Below are 18593 nucleotides of genomic sequence, written 5' to 3' on the forward strand. Positions count from 1 at the left end.
CGTTTGTGTTTGTGGAGTCTCAGCTATTGTGGTATCCATGGGAACGGTAAGCAGTAAAACAATGAGAAGAGGAAATGTGGACGAACAGAGCTCAGCATAGCAATAAGAGGAGAGGAGAAGGACGAGCAGATTATTGTATATAGAGTGACTGTTGCCATGTTACCGTCGTCATGGCGACGTGGAAGCACTGAGACATACACATCGCATCCATTTCAGCTCGGTGGCTTTTCCCCGTCACTTCAGAGACGGGAGGTGAAGTGCATTTTCAGCATAGAATTCAAAATCCCAAATTGAAATGCAGAGGATGGTTTTTTTTTCCATGTCAGAGAACAGGTTCTCACACTCATCTGGTTCACTCGCCAACTCACAGCACTTCCATCCTCCCACAGCCACCCACACGTGCACGAAAATCCAACGCATCCCAGGTCATTATGCCCATCATTTGTTATCAAAGGAAGAGCTGTGCTATAATAGAAGTAAAAAAGTAAAATGGTGGCCTGATATTCTGACTCATTCTCTTGGCTGCGAACTGCTGGAACCGATTGAGAGGTCAGGATTTCGACAACCTGGGCTGCAAGCTCCCTCCTGTGGACGACTTGATGTGCTGTAAGTGAGCCAATGATACAGTTACATGAATATATTTTGAAATGGAAAGCTAAAGGAAATGTTTATGAATTGTGGAAGCAGCTCACTATCATAGTTCAAATGTTGCTGTCACTCAGAGAGATTTTGTTTGCAAACTAGCTGCAGCTCAAAAGATGCTGCAAGAGCTTTAACACCAGTGAAAATCCTCTTAATTTATCAAATGTTTCTAAAAATGTTTATCAGAAGTATGCATGGGAAATTCAAACAAAGTATCCTCTAAAATTGGTTCTTCAACCTGTGTGTGTTATATTTAGATGGTGCTTCTGAGCCACTGGCTAATTCTTCAATGGTGCATATTCAAAAAAGTCTATTCCAGTAGTCTATAGCGCCTAAAATAAAGAATAAAATCACAGCTTGAAAGAAAAGAAAAATCACTAACTCACATTTACTGGGGTTTAGTTTCCTTTGCTGCAGCTTCTCTCCAGAATAATTTCACATTTTATTCCCCTACAAAGTGATTTAAATGCTATTTTATAGCCATCTCCACCAGGAATACAATTCTGGTGAAGAAACACCAAGCAACTCTTAACAAAATTATAATCCAATTTAAATATGTAGAACTTGACATCTATTGCACTTCTGTCCGTCCTGGGAGAGGGATCCCTCACATGTGGCTCTCTCTGAGGTTTCTACATATTTTTACCTGTTAAAAAGGTTTTTAGTAGTTTTTCCTTACTCTTGTTGAGGGTTAAGGACAGAGGATGTCACACCATGTTAAAGCCCTATGAGACGAATTGTGATTTGTGAATATGGGCTATACAAATAAAACTTGATTGATTGATTGAACTAACAACAAACCAAACATTTTAAAATTTGAATTTTATAAGAATACAAAGAACATGACCTCTGAATCTTTCTGTGGCTCAGACATCACAAATGATTGTTAAATGGTTTAATAGATAAATATGGTGTATTGATACCAGCAGTGGTGGGACGTAACAAAATATGTTTACTTTGTTATTGCAGTTAAGTGTCTTTTTTCATGAATGTGTACTTTACAAAAATGAAAATGCACTCATTATCTCACCAATATTTGGTAACCATTCAACAGAGCCAAGTTAGCAACCTCTCCATTTCCAGTAATTTTACTAAGCGGGCACAGCTTCAAATTCTCTAAATATATACACAAGATAAGTAAAGTTCAGGGTGTAAGATTTAGGTAAAAGGGGTCTATTGGAAGAAATTAAATACAAAATAATCCTAGTGAAGTTTTCACTAGTGTTTCATCTAAAATTGCATATATTGTTTTATTTACCCTAGAATGGACACTTTATATTTACATTGGGAGCAGGTCCTCACTGCGGAGGCTGCCATGTTTTTAACAGTGGCCCAGACTGGACAAACTAAACACCTTTTGAGATTTTATGACAACTGATGTCTACTACAGGTTCTCTTTCATGTTTGAAAGGGGAGGGTGAGAGGAGGGGCATTCAGCTGCAACATGCAACTTCACCACTAGACGTCACTAAACTCTACACACTGAACCTTTAACTGTAAGCAAATAAATGCATTCGTTAAAATGTCATACTGTTGCTTTAACTGAGCTTTGGTGAAGCTGACACACAGAAACAACTGGACTCAACCACCACAGCAGCATTTAATTACGAAGCTTTTATTAATTTCTACTTTCCATGGAATGAATGACGTGTGTGAGAAAGTACATGTAGAATCAATCTACTGTTAGTGGGTTGGTCATGGTAAACGTATATTGACTGACAGAGGAGCCTCAAAGTAGCACAGAGGACTCAGAGGGTTGAGCCACTTCAGATGGTGCAGGCCTGAAGCTTCTGGTCGGCCAGCTTGAGAGACACCCAGGTGTTGAGCATGGAGGCCCTCAGCTTGCACCACACCAGGTGATTGGTCAGGCCGAAGATCTGCGCCGCAAACTGAGCAGCGCTCTCGGGGGAGAGGATTGTGGAGCAGCCGAGTCCTGTGGGGGAAAACACAGCATGTTACACTGATGAATAAACTTACGTGGATATTTCAGCTCAGATTACAATTAGGATAAATGATTACCGCTTGGCATACGGAGGGATGACCAGACATCCTGTGCGCCCCAATCAGGAGTGAGAGGAGGGCAGTTGATGACGGGATAAGCAGTGTTTCCTGACATCACTGGACCAAGGCCGTTACTTCTGCCGGCCACGGCCACAAAGACAGTAGGTACACCGTCACCTGAGAAACAAAAGATATTTAGGAAATTATAGAAAAGTAACACTTTACTGTGTGAAAGGAATCCCCTCATGTCAAAGATGAGAAAGACCTTCATATTCTGCTTTGATGCGGAGGGTCTCATCTGGTCCTTTGTGTGCCGAGGTGACTCTGAGGATGCAGGAGATCCCATAGGAGGAACAGGCCTTCTTGATTTTTTCACAGTGGGCCAAGTCCGAGATGGAGCCCATCAGAACCACCACCCGGCCACTGGCTTGGGACTCCAGCAGCAGCTAAGGACACAACACATTAGCACTCATTAGCTCCACGCGAGCCCCGGTTAAGTTATCCACTTAAAGATATTATATGTAACAATTCTTAATTAAGATGTCTAAAATTGAGTAAACCTATGTTGTATTGTGTTGCCATATGTGCGAACATTATCAAAAATATTTTTAATAATGTTAAAACTCACAGGACATTTAATTTTGGTCGCCTTTCAATTGTCTTACATCCACTAATGGCGCATGAGAAAGAAAAGAACAACCAACTGTTTGTCCTTCCACTGTTTGTATTGGTGACTCATAATGGATCATGATTAATCATTGCCGTTTACTTGGCGTTCTCTTGCCAAAGCTCTCCCACTAAAACACAAATACACAGGGTAACCAAGCTCCCCAAGAAGATTATGGAACAATAAATGGTGGTGAAGACAACTCCCAGGATCCCACGCTGCTTCACAACATCATTAAACCAGGTCTTGTTGATACTGTTTTGATGAGACCCCTAGTGGCCGAAGTTACATATTGTAGATTTAAAGTATGACTGTAGCTTAATCTGAACAGTGTCCACATGTGAAATATACTAGGTAATGACAAAATGCAAAATTATTAACATAAGTCCAAGTGAAGAAAACCTTCATTAAATAAGCCAGTGGTCAAACCAGACCCATTTGATTTTTCATGGCTGCTTTTCCATCTTATAATTGTTTAGTAAGTGTTCAACTTTCTAAATGTATTACTGGGCTTCAAGGTTTGTTTCCAGAAGTAATTTTAATTAAAAAATGTTTATTATTGATTAGCAACCCATCACTTGTAAAACAGGACAACCAACTACTTTCTAAAAACACAAACTCTATTTAAAGAATTAAAGTAACAAAGTGATGAAACATAAAGCAAAACAAAGGTCAGATTACTGTTTTTTGTGTCAGTGACACAGTTGATTAAAAGGTAAACACAAGTCAAAGCATGTCTCAATGATTAGGTCAGTAAACTAGGTTCAGTGTACCTTGACCCTTTCAGAGACCCACTCAAAGTTCCTCTTCACCATCTGCATGGCCTCAGGGGTCACTTCTTTAAGGTCTCGGTAAACCTACAAAGGAGAGAAACAAGGCATTTTATTTGGCGTCTTATCTTGATCAATTCTTCAAAGCATCAAAATCTAACAAGACAAACAAACACCGACAAGCCCTGACCTGCTTATCTTTTTGCTGGCTTCGATCTCCAGCCGGCCACAGCCTCCAGGAATCATTGTCGATCACATCAGCCAGCACAACCTCTTTAGTTTTCACATTCACACCAAACTCGATCTATAAAAAAGGCAAAAAAGATCATTGTCATGACATGTGCAGCAACTCCGCAGTCATGTGGTCACACTACATTAACCAGCAGAGGGCAGCACTGCTCTGCGTACCTTCATATCCACCAGCGTGCAGTTCTGAGTGGCCCAGGCCCTCTCCAGAATTTCAAAGATGGCCACCGTGCTGCGGTTCATGATGTCCACCTCACACTGACCGATGGTGAGCCCGGCCAGACAGAACTTGGACTCCAGCAGCTGCTCCTCGGACCACTGAGGGTCGTTGTTGGCATCGTCCTGCAGAAGACAGCAGATACCGTTGGATGTGATTCGACATTTGGCCACTTATCGACCGAAAACACTTGGCAGACAGTCGGTGTCAAGGGGTGAGACCCACCTTAAAGAACATTTCCATCTTCAGGGGGGAGAAGCGGTAGCCTTCTTTGACTCCTGGGTTCCTCTTGAGGAAGGATCCGGTCGCCACTCTCCGACACACCCACTCGATGGGAATCATTTCACAGTGGGCCGCGATGAACGCTGTGTCAGAGTGCTGCTTCACGAAGGCCGTCTTGATGCCTGCAGAATGGGATAAATATAATCATTTATCTGATGTTCCCCAAAATCCAGACCTCTTAAATTGTGTATGAGCAAAGGTTATAAATTCTCTCCTTCTGTATCAATGTGTTCTACAGATAAATCTTCAAAACAGACAGCAGCAGTTTAAAGGACTTTCAATTTAAGACTCAATTTAGCGCAGATTAGCTTCGACCCGTAATGTAAGGTTAAGTGATGCAGGATGTGGTTGGTCACGTTCTTGAAAATTATACGCTGCAGAGTTTCAAGTCACAAGAAAGCCATTACCAGAGGTGGGGTGACACACACACACACACACCATCCACACTCACGAGTCACATAAGGGACATGATTACCCAATTACATCTAAATTAAAACAAGGTGGATATTTATTTGGAATCTGGTCTTTCCGGAGCCAAAAACTTTAACATGAAAGCACAGCGCCTCCCCACGTGTTTAACGTTGTTACTGCCTTTTTTTAATAAGGCAAATAGGTCAGGATACAGTCATGTGTTCTCTGTGGAGCAAATACAGGGATTGACAGAGAATTACCAACTATTTCAATCATCAATGATTGAGGCCATTTTAAAAGCAGAAATACAGATAGGTTGACTGATTCCAGCTCCTCCAATGTGAAATTAGCAGATTTTGAGAGTGTCCAATGGAGCTTTGAGGGATTGTGTGTTTTTATAGTATTTTCTGTAATCTAATGGTATTGCAAGTATTGCAAAAAAAGAACAAAAGTAATTTAAAAAGACAGTTGGTGGAGTTCTGTTTGCCAAGAAAGGATAATTAGGCCAACGGTTTTTCTCTCTCTCTCTCTCTCTCTCTCTCTCCACAGTCACCTCCCTGACTTTCTCTTATAAAACACTTCTGGGTGATGAACTGGTGATGAGCACAGAAACAAATAGTGGCATTAATTCATAAAAACAAAAAAACGGTGTGAGGGAGTGCTGTGAAAATTCTAAGTCCGATCCGGGTCATGGTATCTTCAGAAGTTGTACAAGTGTAACAAGCAAGTCCAGTTGCATAGAACTTATACAACTTCTGAAGACCTGAATGCTACAGCGCGTTTTATCCACTCTCAATAAGGGCTGAGCAATATGGCCAAAAATGATCTCAAGATAATTTTTTTCACATCAGACAATAATTAACACAATAAATGTCACATTATTATTATTTTTGTAGTTTCAAGACTGAATTTGCTCCGATGAGAGAACACTGTGTGGTTTTGAACTTTGGACACAGAAAGTCAAAGATTTCATCAAACAGATCTGAGTTGGATCAATTCTGTGTTTTTCCTGCTCTCTGTGCACAATGTATAAGTAATATATCGATAAATATCGACCCTTTGATATATTGTTTCCTTTGATGTATTGCTACTAATTAACATTATATTATGCTGTTTGTTGATATGTTTTTATTGCCCAGTCCTACTTTGAATAATAACGAATTGTTCTCAACATGTGTTAAAGTTGCCTCAGGGTGAATGTGTGTACACACTGTCCCAGCCCGCACATTCACTTGGCTGCGTGATTGTGTTTTTTTCAACTTGAAGATGCGTTTTACCGGATTCCTGCAGCAGCTTGAACAAGCAGCTCGTGGTTCTGTTGGCGATGGCAGCCTTCCCCTCCATCTGGTCCTTCCGCACCGCGTTCCCGGCGGTGATCTGGTCCTTGGACTGGACCAGAACCTGCCCGGGCGGCTCCAGCAGCTCGAAGATCTGCTTGGTTTTACCCTCGTTCAGTTTCTGTCCGATCTTCAGCTCTGAAAACACACACACACTCACACAGATTAAACCACCGCACATGCACAGTTCTGCAGCGTGCACGCGGTGCGGGGTGGGGGGGGGGTGTACCTGGAGTGGAAGCCATGGCGGAGTTCGGGATCGGCCTGCAGCTCTGAGAGAAAAACACACACAAAGTGGCGCACAACTTTAGGAAGTGTGTGAAGAAGAGAAGGAGCACATTCGGGGAAGAGGAGTTGGTCTTACGTGCTCTGACAGCCAATGGCGTGCCTCGACTGATCCGCACAGCCAATGGGAGCAGCGCGTCCCTCACCACGAGGCGAGGGCAGACGCTCCATCCTCTGACATGAACAAGAGGAAGAACTTTTTTTTTTAGGGACCTCTTCACTGATCTTGTCACTCTCCCAACCAAACTGACCGATCAATACGTTCCTCAGCAGAAAGCATTCACCCTGGGGACGGAGTCGATCAGCTGCTTGTTTTAAATCCTCGACAGATATCGGGTGTTTCGTCCGGGTCACATGTTTGATGAGTGGGTTTGATTCTGTGATGGCGGCGCCTCGCGTTTGTTAAAGTTCCCGTCACGGTTTTTTTTATTATCGGATCGGTTCCGTATCGTCGGACTGCGTCAGGTTCTGAGGTCGAGTTATTAACGAGCCACGTGCTCAGTCAATACTGTCAGCGCGCAGGGGCACGCACGCACGCGCAGGAAGAAGTTCTCAAACAGCAGAGCAGGACCGGGACCAGGACCAGGACCGGGACCAGGCGGAAGGGCCAGACCACGGGATGGAGTTCGAGGCGTCGGGGATCGGGGAGGAGTGCGGGGTGTTCGGGTGCGTGGCCGCCGGAGAGTGGCCCACGCAGCTGGAGGTGGCGCAGGTCCTCTCCCTGGGGCTGGTGGCCATACAGCACAGGTGAGTAACGTAGCGTGTGTGTGTGTACGTGTGTGTACGTCTCTAACGTGACTCTCTTTTGTGAATACAAAAGTTCCACTAAGACATCAGAAGTCAGTTTAAATGTTGACACAGAAGGAAAACAACCCAGTAAAGATCCCAAGGACTCATGGAATGTTTCCTTAAACCCAACATACCTGACTCTGTTCAACACCTGACTCCTCTTTGTTATTTACACTGTGAGACAAATGTGACTGAAAAACTCTAGAGGAAGGGATATCTTTGAGTAAAGCAGCTGTTATTATGAATTTCTGTTTTTTCCTATAATTAAATGTTAAAAAGTAGAGATTATGTAGTTTAACTTCACATGATGCGTTTCATCACTTGTTTAATCCATCTTGTCCAAATCAGTTCACTATCACTGATACATTTTTGTGTCCAGATCGATTTTCTGTTCCTCTAGTCATCATATATATATATGAAAATACACCTGAATATCTTTCAGTTCAGCACTCAGCATTGTCATGTATTTGAAATATTCTTATAAACTCCAACTAAGATAGTTCTCCCTGCTTTGATCAATTACTTATTATCTCTGACAATGTTGTGTCTTCTAATGATGAAATAATTCACATGATTAATCTTTATGAGAATAGAGTCATTTGTAATCTGATTCTTACAGCCTTGTTTAAAGATTTGTCTCCATTGAATTTGTTGCATAACGTCTTGTACCTTTTGTCCCATTGGGTAAGAAGCCATTACCTGTCTCTCTGGGGATGGATGGGGGGAGGCCATTGAGCGGACAGAGTTTATCTTTATTATTGGGATGTGATCCTGCTCTTCTTTGCACTGGGCCTCTCTGTTATCAGCAGAGCCAGTGTCCAGTTTTTTCCTTGGAGTCTGGAGTTTGGGGACTGAGAAGAAAAACAAAAGGCTTTTATTTGCAGAAGGTTTTGCTATTGAGACTTTTCAGATTCATGGGCCAGCAAAGTTTTTTTCTCTTGGTCTGACAGCAGACTTTATCAGGCGTTGTGCTTTTTGTTAGCAGATACAAGCGTGCCCTCATCCGTAATTTCATTATGAGGCTCCACGGCAATCATGGGACTGACCGGGAAATTGCAAAAGCCTCCAGTCAATTGTGGGCATCATGTGACGTGCAAAGTGATTAGAGAAAAGTGCACATTTCAAACCTTGATCCACAGCTTTCCTCTTCATTCCTCTGTTTACTGAATAGGTATCTTCTCTTTCTACCCTTTTTGCAACAGAGTCTGCAAAACACAAACAACATTAAACAGTTATAAGACAAAGAGCCGTTCTCTAAACAAACAAATTGTTTCAGCATGCTATTTCAATGAAGTTGAATAGACAGGCCTTTTCCTATCTATTATAAAACACTGAACAAAATCTAATTTGACACATGATTACTTCACTGAGAGGAAATGCATAAAGAAAAGTAATTTAAAAGTGACCATAGATATTTTAAATTTTTAAATATAAAGTAAATGTGATTGCACAATGTAAAGTCTTAGGTAACCATCTGATTTATTACTTGATTTATTGCATCTGCAATTGCACAGCCCCGACAGAAGGAAGACAAGGAAGTGCTTTTCTTCCCTGGTAACTATGGCAGCTTCTCACTGGAAATGCCAGGCAGTAAAACAACCCGAGAAATTGTGGAAACTCTACCTGGCAGAGGAAAAAGCTGTGTTGTCATAGGAGGCAAATTAAAAGTAACGCAGAGAGTGGTTGTAAACCAAGGTAAAAGATGATCTCCCCCATGCTCTCATGTGCACACTGAATGACTGGCTCACAGAGAGGTTTCAGTTAATAGGGTTGTAAAAACATTCCACTGGCCGGCCAATGCAGCATCTTCCTAGAGTTTGTCCAGTAGCAATGAGAGTTCCATGACTTGAAAAATTGAAACGACATTCAGTTGGTATAATTTCTACTATGTCAATAAATAACAGATCCTGCCAAGTACCACCGCTCGTTTTACTCTCTCCGTCTTCATCAAAGCACAGACTTCAGGCTTTCTAGTTCAACTTTGCTTTGTTATGGTTGTTTTGCGTGCTCTGGAAAGAAGACAGGGTGATAGTTTGTAGTCATGGTACCACCTGGTCCTTGTGAGGGTGGTGTTGACAATAATTCCACGTGAAAATGCAAGTTTGCAATGGTTATGTTTCTAATTTAACTGTTTTTATTGTTACTTTGGAAATGTTTTATTTCCCAGTTATTTTTCTTTAAATTAAACTTTTAAGTGTCAGAATGTCCAAATTGAAAATCAATGTAAAGACAAGCTTGACTTTTTTGGCTGGTGTGACTCTTCAGTCGATTTCATGGGTGACTTAAGTAACAGTACAGGACTTGACATTAGACATGAATAATTAATCATGCTGGGGCTCACTCTTTAATCTGTGCTGCTGATCCAAGCGACGCTCCTTAGCTGCATGCGGCCTCCTCTCCTCGTTGCTTGGCGTTAGATCAAGGCTCATAGACGAGACGGAATCCGTACTACAAGTCCTCTCCTCCAGCGGTCCCACCACTGTCGGGACTGTGGTTGCCCTCATCAAATAAACATCCACGTGATCTCTCTCCCCGGAACCCTCCAACATCACGAGGTCTGCAGTTCTCGTGGCGTGTGGCAAGCCGTTAGTCGCTCGATTCATTATGGCGTCCACCTCATCGTAGAACCTCATAAGGCGTCGGGGGTCCGCTTCGTCCCCCTTGCCCCTCTGGAGGGAGCGGTACAGGTACTTGAGGTTCTTGTACTTGGTGTGGCACTGTTTCCAGTCCCGCTCGATGCCTTGCTGAATTAACCTGTTGGAGATCTGAACGAAGATGTCTCTCTTTCTGGTCGAGCTCTCCAGCTGCCTGCACACGCGCTCGTCGGACCAGACCTGGATCAGCGCTCGCACCTCCTGGTCGCTCCAGTTTCGACCCGTGTCCGACACCGTGACTACGTGGATCTGGTCAGAGCTGGATGGATCTGTTGGATGGAGTGGTTAAAAAAAAACGATTAAGGAGAGAAATAACAACATGCAGCGTAAACTGCCCTGGAGGTTTGTTGTAACTTACCTGTTCCGCTCCATTTAGCTTCCATGTCTACCTCCATATCGTAATCATCACTGTTGTCATCTGGGGAAAAAAAACAAGTTTGTGCCTTTTCTTTAAGCCTTGAATACCAAACTGCTGTAGGCATTGCAACCTGAATACATACCATCATCAATTTCTATGACAACCTCACTTTCTGAGGTTGTCGTCTGTGTTGGTGTTTGCAGCCTCCCTTCCGCCACTTCTCCATCATACAGCCTCCTCTGCATTTCCACGCCGCCGTTTTCCAGCCCGCGGTCCAGCAGAATGGCCTCCACCTCATCGAAGAACTTCATGTACTTCCCTGGGCCTCCGGCGGCGCTGCCCCCGGCAGCGTGGGCACTTTTCGCCGTCTTGTAGTCGTATTTCAAGTTCTTGTATTTCGTCCGACACTGTTTCCAGTTGCGCACCACCCCGAAAGTTCTCTGCATTTGACGGGCCATCTCTTGGAAGATGGACTTGTTGCGTAGCGTGCATTTCAGGCGCTCTCGGACGTGCCGGTCAGCCCACACGCACAGCAGGGCTCGCACCTCGTCGTCGGTCCAGTGGCGGCCCCCTTCTTCAGCCACAGTCGGAGTGTAAGGGAGAGCTCGATGGATTTGACTTTTGATTCCTGCAAAGATCGAATTATTTTATGATTGACTTTAAGTAAATATATTTCCACCCTAAATTAAGTGAAGTAAACCAAAAGATAAATTCCATAATAAATGTTTGGTTCAGTTTCAGGCCTGAAATGCTTTTAACAACATTGATTTTTTTTTTTAACCGTCTGACATTAGTTTGAGTTTAAATACTAAACTGTGTTGAACCTTGTCTGATTTTTTGCTGATCAGAGCGATTAAACCTACATTTACCTTCTTGTGTTGGGAAAGTGGAAGAGAAGATTCCTCTTTGATTACCCACATCCTCCACTTCTTCCTCCCAGCCCTCCTCTGGCCTCCCGTCCACTCCTGGGCTGTAGTTTGCTGAAGTGCCTGCTGCTGCTGCCGCTGCTGCTGCTGCTGCTGCGTCAGGCCTTCTGCCCTGGAGTCCCAGGCTCTTGCACTTGGCCTGACACTCCCACCAGCTTCGCACAACACTGAGCCTCCTCAGGCGCTCTGAGATCAGCTCAAACGTGGCCCTGCTCTCGGCTACGTGCTGAGCGCCGACCTCGTCCCACACTGACATGAGAGCCAGCACCTCTGCGTCCCCCCACTGCCTCTCCACTGAGCTCTTCTCTTGCGCCACCTCCGTATCCCCTCCTCTTTGTCTCTCTGCTCCTCTCTCCATGTTTGAGCTGACCTGGAAACGCTTTCTTTCTCCCCAGCCTGGCCGTCTCTGCTGCCCGGTTCCCTAGGCAACCAGGCGGTTAAGCCTGAAAGCAACGCCTCCATGCAGAAAAGCAGCCTCACCACTGGCTTAAGCTGTGTGCTGAGGGGGCGGGGCCAACTGTAATCTGAGAAGCAGCTTGGTAAATGGGTTGAAACTGCAGCGAGGCGACTCCACAGAAGAGAAGCAGCCGTTTCCTCTTCTCTGCTTCTCTTTCCTGCTATAGTTCAGCTGCGGTCAAACCAGTTTGGTTTGTGCAAAGGTTCACATCAAGCTTAGATAACGACTAAAGGTTTATTCATCTTTAGACTTGCAGAAAATAGCTTTTCATTATACTGATTATAAAACTCAAATCCCACTGATTTTCAATGTGACTGTTTGTGTTTACTCAGGGGTCAGGAAAGTGCCGGGATCGTTACGAGTAATGGAGCCAGTCCACCGACATATGCAGTCCATAAGGTAACTGGGAATTGTGAGCTGAAGCACCATCTGTAATTATACAGAAGCCTCATTAAACTGAAATAACACACACACACACACACACAAAGCTCTACACAGATCTACTGAACATGATAAGGATTGTGGAGCATGGCTCTGCTGGTTTGTTTCAAAGCTTTGTCTCAATTTACAACATGCTGCATGTTCTCACTTACTTCATCTGTGCAGATGGTGCAAGTGGAAACCTGTCTCACTCTTGTCATGTTTTCTAGGGAATGGGATTAGTAAACACCGCTTTCTCGCCGGAGGCTCTTCTGAAACTGCGCTATGGTAACCTTGGCATCTGTCACACACGCTATTCAACTACTGGGAACTCTGAGCTGCAGAACTGCCAGCCCTTTGTGGTGGATACGCTGCACGGCAAGATCGCGGTCGCGCACAACGGCGAGCTGGTTAACGCTCTTGCCTTGCGTAAGAAGGTGAGGATGACTCTGCTGGTTCACACTCAATCTGGTGCAATGTAAATAAATGGCTCTTTCATGGGTACTATGTGTTGAGTCATGTCCAAACAGCAGAGATAGGAGTAGCAAAGTAACAAAACTTCGTAGATGTCTTAGGTATGTACTGTAAAACACACATAACATGGCTTGAAAGACGTTGAACCAGAGCAACAAAACGTTCCCCATTTAAATGAATTATACTTCATTAAATACTTTGTTCACATTTCCTTCTCTACAATTTATAAGCTGTCAGGTCTTTTCTTGCTCTAACCCCGGTTAAAGTGGAATAGTCTTGAACTAAAGTAATGTGCTATGTGCCTTCAGAGGGGTCTTTACTTCAGAGCCTGTACTTCATACTTGAGTAAAGAGGTTAAATCAGTACTTTGGTGTGCACTCTTACCACCTCTGCCAAACAGATTGGTTGCTCCAATATATTATTATCTCATCTCAAAATGTTAAAGAGATTTTTTTCAAAATCCCCTGATCCAGAGAATAACTTCTTTCTAAACTCTGTTGTGACTGTTACAGTTTGCACGATGGATGTTTTTTTAGTTTTTTTATTACCAATACAAAGACATCAATAATGTCATACTGCATAGTCCTCCTGTTATGTCATATATACATGTATATAAATACTGAACTTGTGTACATAAAAATGTGTAACAAATCTTGAAAGACATTGACAGCTCTGCTGTGAAACTCAACACATGAAACTGAATTTTTCCACAGTGGAGCCCATCACTTAACTGGGACTCACTTTGCATGTAACAGCTCTTTCTTCAGCTCCATGAATGTTTGTCATTAGCTCACGACTAGATACACCAACCTTTGTTTAGCTGTCTGCATCTTACACACAGTAGAAACTATGTATGTTTCTAGTAGATATAGTGTGTGTAAGGTTTTGTTTTTATCATAAAATTATGATCATGTAACAGAAATAAAGGTAGAAAGACATAAAATGACAGGATTTCTCACCTTTACAGTTCCTGAGACAACAAAATTCTAACTTTCTTAGCGTTGTTTCTTGTACAAATGCTTGGAAAAAAGCGGACCCACATGGAGAACCCTGTAAATGTACTATATCAATTGTTGTAAATGTCCTGGGCAGGTAATGCGTCATGGCGTCGGCCTCTCCACCAGCTCAGACAGTGAACTCATCACCCAACTGCTGGCGTTCACTCCACCTCTGGAGGAGCTAGATGCACCAGACTGGGTTGCGAGGTCGGTGCCATGATGATCATACATTTTATAACATGAACCATTTTCCAAGGAGTATTATAATAATTGTTTTTTTTGTGTGTGTGTGTGTTGCAGAATTAAAAACCTCATGACTGAAACTCCAACATCATACTCACTGTTGATGATGGTTAAAGATGTTGTCTACGCAGTGCGGGACCCTTACGGAAATCGACCCCTGTGCATTGGACGTGTTGTTCCCATCTCTAAACTGCACACCCCAGGTTTCCTGTACAAGTTATCTGTTGCTTGTGACGTTACATCAGACGCATGCCACCAGTTCTCCAGCCAGAATGCTTTTTATTTCAGTTTGGCCTTTGGCTCCATTGGAGGTCAGAGGTGTCGGCTGGTGGATGATTAACTTTATGCTCTGTCCCTGTGGTCAGGTGCTGGGGAGGAGGACACTGAGGGGTGGGTGGTGTCATCAGAGTCCTGCAGTTTTCAATCCATTGGTGCCAAGTAAGTTTTTTTTGTTTTTTTATTACCACCAACACAACGCCCTCTGATTGTAACTGCGGGTAAACACCATTTTTATGTGTCTCCTGGTTCTCAGGTATTACAGAGAGGTCTTACCAGGAGAGATAGTTCAGATCTCCAAACATGGAGTCAAGTCTCTGAGCGTTGTGCCTCGCCCTGAGGGAGACCTCCCCGCCTTCTGCATATTTGAATACGTTTATTTTGCCAGACCAGACTCTATTTTTGAAGGTATGAATAAAAGTGCATCTTTCTAATACTGCACAATGTTCTGCATTATCAGTATTTTCTATGTCTGTACTGAACGCGACCACATGAAACCGTTTCTAGCCTCGCTACATTGGCTTCCCGTTTGTTTCTGCATTGATAAAAGATTGTTATGACGTTTAAAGCTTTACACTCATAAGCACCAGTGTATATCAGGGATTTACTAACTTGATATGAGCCTGCACACCATCTTAGATCAGCTGATCAGCTCGGATGGTGATGAATTGATTGGTTAGGCCATCATGCTTTTTCAGTGCAGGACATCAAACTCGAGAATCAGAATTGCTACATCTGTTACTGCTTTTAAACCCTCCTTAAAACATTATTTACAAAAAATAACTATCTTTAATTTTTTTTTAAATTTCTAATATTTTTTGTTCCTCAAGTGAAGCACTTTGTAACTTTGTCAAGAAATAAAGCTATAGTTATAATTATAATCATTAATATTGTTAATATTATTATTTTTACAGGACAGATGGTCTATACTGTGAGGCAGCGCTGTGGTAGGCGGTTAGCCATAGAGGCTCCCACCGACGCCGACGTTGTCAGCACCGTGCCAGAGTCTGCAACCCCCGCTGCACTGGGCTACGCTCAGCAGGTCTGTCTCTGTCAACACACGCTACCAGTCACTACATCCTCCTGATTCACCTCTGTCCTAACAAGCGCTTCTCCTCTAACAGTCTGGGCTGCCATACATTGAGGTTCTGTGTAAGAACCGCTACGTCGGGAGAACGTTTATTCAACCAAACACCCGCTTGAGGCAGCTGGGAGTTGCCAAGAAGTTCGGAGCACTGACAGATAATTTTGCTGGGAAGCGGGTGGTGCTAATCGACGACTCCATTGTCAGAGGCAACACCATCTCGCCCATTATAAAACTGCTCAAGGAAGCTGGTGCGACGGAGGTGTGTTGACGAAGCAAATTACATAAACTTGTACATATGACCCTGTTCAGAACGGAATGTGTTTCTTGTGATTGGATCTCATTTCCCATGCATCTTTGTCTTCATGTTAATGACCAGATGTACAGCTACATTGCGTAACATATGCAAGCTGACTTGTCTAAACCATCATGTAGTAATTATTGATGTGACAAGAAACATTAGGATCTGTCTGTTCTGCTCCGCAGCTCAGCAGTTGACTGATCCCTTTATAGTAAATCAACATCTTTAGTAAAAAAAATCTCTAATGTCTCATATCAGTGTCTTCTTAGGACTATGTTTAATGTCTAATAGCTTCCATAACTTGTCAGTTTGACATTGTTAAATGTCTGAATTTGTTATGGCTATAACTCAGATTGTTTCCACACCGGTCTGAGACATTAGGACCTGTTGGTGTCTGTGGGCAGGTCTATGGTCCAAACAGGTTCCAGCACGAGAAGCAGCAAAGCCTGCATGTGCCCACCTGAATGTGACATAGATTTAAACGTATTGATCTGTATTAACTCCTTGACAGGTTCATATCAGAGTGGCCTCTCCACCAATCAGGTTCCCTTGCTACATGGGCATCAACATTCCAACCAAGGAGGAGCTCATTGCCAACCGGCCCGAGTTTCAGGACATTGCTGGATACATTGGTAAGTGTGAACACAATCACACTTTTATTATGTCCTCGTCTTACACTTAGAAATAACGTCTTTCACAGTTCCCTTTACAAAACCCATATATTATAGCACAATAAAGTGGAAGCATCCCTTGATCTGTTGTATAGGTGCAGCCAGTGTCAAGTATCTGACTGTGGAGGGCCTGCTATCAGCTGTTCAGGAGGGCATTGCGTCCGTGCAGGAGAAGGACAACATGATCAGCTCCAGTAACAAGTCCAGTAAGAAAGTGGGCCACTGCACCGCCTGTCTGACTGGGAAGTATCCAGTGGAGCTGGAGTGGTAACAGCTGCAGCAACGACATGGTTACAGCAGCTCTGAATTAACTTCAAGCACCACATGTAAATGAAATGTTCTTTATAGACTGGATAAGAAATTATGAAATTTTCCTGCAGAGGTAAAACTGTTGCTTTTGGCGACCTCCAGTGGTGGCAGCTTCACCTGTCTGTCGTTCACTACATCCTGATGTCACTGAAGTGCCTGACCACACAACACTGATGCTGTTTTGTTTTTTTTATATAATCACGTAAACGTTTTCATAAAAATGTTGAAACTACCTTCACACATGTCAACATTCCTTGCCTTAGCAAATATGTGCATTTGATAGAATTTGCCTTGTCAGAAGTGCACAAAGCTAGTGACCAAAAAGTAAATTGGTCTTTATTTTACTTACGTTTATTTCTCTACCCTTGTTTCATAAAAATTAACAACTTTGCTCTTTTGGTTTTGCGTATGACTGTTGTTAGAGATTTTGATTTTCTTTACTTTGACATTAAATGTATATAATGAAAAAGTTAAATAAACAGAACCGCAATGAGAACGCACCATTTGTGTTTTTAATACCAGAAACAGCATTTACACATTTATTAATAATGAACAGATACAGATATAAGAAAACACTGCTTTACTTTCAGTGAGACACCACAGCACAAACTCTAAAATGTAATGACAACAAATCTGAACCTTTCACTCAGTTTTAAAAGCATTAAAAAGTGGAATAAGAGCTTCACAACTTCTTTAGCTCAGACTGCACCAGCTGAGAAATGAGCATCCACTGTTTATCTTGACAACTAAAGCTAAACAATATTTGTACTGGAAACCTTGCACTACTAGATATAATAATTTTATATTTGTTATGTGACAAACTGAATGGTTTTCCACCCTGGAACTTGTTGGAGAAACTGTATGGGCAGGATTTTACAGAAAAGGTGCGATCCGTGTCCTCCATTTTCTGCACAGGTTGGGGGGGAAGAGGAGAGGGGGGTTAACGGAATGCAGGAATGCTGGTAAAAAATACAACATGGGAATTTGTGTTTATTACCTGGGGGAGGAGCCATTTGCCATGCTGCTCTCAGGAGAACCACCTGTTAAAATAAAGATAATGAAATGACTTTAGTGACAGCAGAAATAAGAAGCTCTGCATAACACAGGGTTTTGTGGAGGAGACTTACAGAGACCAGAAAACTCCGCTGAGACAGGCAGTCTCTGTCTCATCCCGGCTTCCTGATGAGCGTCTGCTGTGGGCTGCTGCGTGCTGAATTTGTTAGGCATGCTGTGTTTGCTTGAGCTGTAGAAGAGGTCATCACGAGACAGCTCAGATTGGGAGAGACGGCGCCTCAGCATTTCATTCCCATGGCGTTGGGAACCTGGGGAGGATGTGTAGCACTCGTCCCTAGAGCGCTTGGCCAGGGGATGGTCGTCCATGGCCAGCTTCCTGTTGCGTTTCCTCAGGATGGAGCGGTGCGGTGACAAGGCCAGAGCAGCCAACGCAGAGGAAGAGTTTGCTCTGCTGGCCTCGGGGCACCTCATGCAGATACGGCAGGGATGGCGGTTAAAGTAAGATAATTTGTTCAGGCAGACAAACTTGTGGTAGAGTTTCAAGAGTTCCTCGTCAATCTCCTTCTTGGAAACACTGATGGATGGCAGGGAGGAGTCCAAGGAGAGACGGCGCCGAAGCTTAGGACGACCTGCTGTGGCTGACTGAGGTGCCTGCAGCTGTGGCTGGAAGGAGGGACGGGGGTCTTGAGGGTAAGGCATCCTCTGTGGCACTGTAGGCTTCTGTGGGGGGGAGGACAGAGAAGGAGACATCGATCTGCGCC

At 43.4% G+C, this 18593-nt stretch overlaps 3 protein-coding genes across 4 annotated transcripts; 1 reads left to right on the forward strand and 2 right to left on the reverse strand.

Annotated features, from left to right (window-relative positions):
- Positions 1–2241: 2241 nt before the first annotated feature.
- paics (phosphoribosylaminoimidazole carboxylase, phosphoribosylaminoimidazole succinocarboxamide synthetase) lies at positions 2242–6918 on the reverse strand. The gene is made up of 9 exons (XM_061077493.1): positions 6803–6918; positions 6514–6711; positions 4769–4947; positions 4489–4668; positions 4271–4384; positions 4084–4167; positions 2909–3089; positions 2662–2820; positions 2242–2575 (listed from the first exon to the last, which is right to left on the reverse strand). Exons 1-9 carry the CDS (start codon positions 6816–6818, stop codon positions 2409–2411), a joined length of 1278 nt encoding a protein of 425 aa, XP_060933476.1. The 5' UTR covers positions 6819–6918; the 3' UTR covers positions 2242–2408.
- Positions 6919–6960: 42 nt separating this feature from the next.
- On the forward strand, positions 6961–17318 carry ppat (phosphoribosyl pyrophosphate amidotransferase). 2 transcript variants are annotated; one of them, XM_061077491.1, is made up of 11 exons: positions 6961–7605; positions 12375–12441; positions 12693–12899; positions 14029–14141; positions 14235–14380; positions 14543–14615; positions 14710–14861; positions 15368–15495; positions 15578–15799; positions 16350–16470; positions 16605–17318. In XM_061077491.1, the coding sequence occupies exons 1-11, from the start codon at positions 7478–7480 to the stop codon at positions 16778–16780; spliced, it is 1533 nt and encodes a 510-aa protein (XP_060933474.1). In that variant the 5' UTR covers positions 6961–7477; the 3' UTR covers positions 16781–17318. The 2 variants fall into 2 exon arrangements, with proteins under 2 accessions (XP_060933474.1, XP_060933475.1); XM_061077492.1 differs by lacking the exon at positions 6961–7605 and adding an exon at positions 12158–12274.
- Positions 7964–12050, reverse strand: LOC133010073 (uncharacterized). The gene is made up of 6 exons (XM_061077490.1): positions 11529–12050; positions 10802–11287; positions 10660–10719; positions 9989–10570; positions 8775–8852; positions 7964–8498 (listed from the first exon to the last, which is right to left on the reverse strand). The coding sequence occupies exons 1-6, from the start codon at positions 11941–11943 to the stop codon at positions 8167–8169; spliced, it is 1953 nt and encodes a 650-aa protein (XP_060933473.1). The 5' UTR covers positions 11944–12050; the 3' UTR covers positions 7964–8166.
- Positions 17319–18593: the final 1275 nt, after the last annotated feature.

This window comes from Limanda limanda, chromosome 9 (assembly GCF_963576545.1).
Source record: "Limanda limanda chromosome 9, fLimLim1.1, whole genome shotgun sequence".
Taxonomy (NCBI): Eukaryota; Metazoa; Chordata; class Actinopteri; order Pleuronectiformes; family Pleuronectidae; genus Limanda; species Limanda limanda.

Bases quoted from the DNA above. Each gene is read 5' to 3' on its own strand.
- ppat (XM_061077491.1), top strand. From the start codon at position 7,478: ATGGAGTTCGAGGCGTCGGGGATCGGGGAGGAGTGCGGGGTGTTCGGG. The intron at 12,900-14,028 runs GTGAGGATGACT...TGTCCTGGGCAG, and splicing joins CTCTTGCCTTGCGTAAGAAG to GTAATGCGTCATGGCGTCGG. The intron at 15,496-15,577 runs GTCTGTCTCTGT...CTCCTCTAACAG, and splicing joins CACTGGGCTACGCTCAGCAG to TCTGGGCTGCCATACATTGA.
- paics (XM_061077493.1), bottom strand. The intron at 4,385-4,488 runs GTACGCAGAGCA...CCTTTTTTATAG, and splicing joins GCACGCTGGTGGATATGAAG to ATCGAGTTTGGTGTGAATGT. The intron at 2,821-2,908 runs GTCTTTCTCATC...TTTGTTTCTCAG, and splicing joins CATCAAAGCAGAATATGAAG to GTGACGGTGTACCTACTGTC.
- LOC133010073 (XM_061077490.1), bottom strand. From the start codon at position 11,943: ATGGAGAGAGGAGCAGAGAGACAAAGAGGAGGGGATACGGAGGTGGCG. The intron at 8,853-9,988 runs GTGAGCCCCAGC...TGTGTTTTGCAG, and splicing joins TCAGCAGCACAGATTAAAGA to ACTCTGTTGCAAAAAGGGTA. The intron at 8,499-8,774 runs GTTTGAAATGTG...TTTTCTTCTCAG, and splicing joins GAGGAAAGCTGTGGATCAAG to TCCCCAAACTCCAGACTCCA.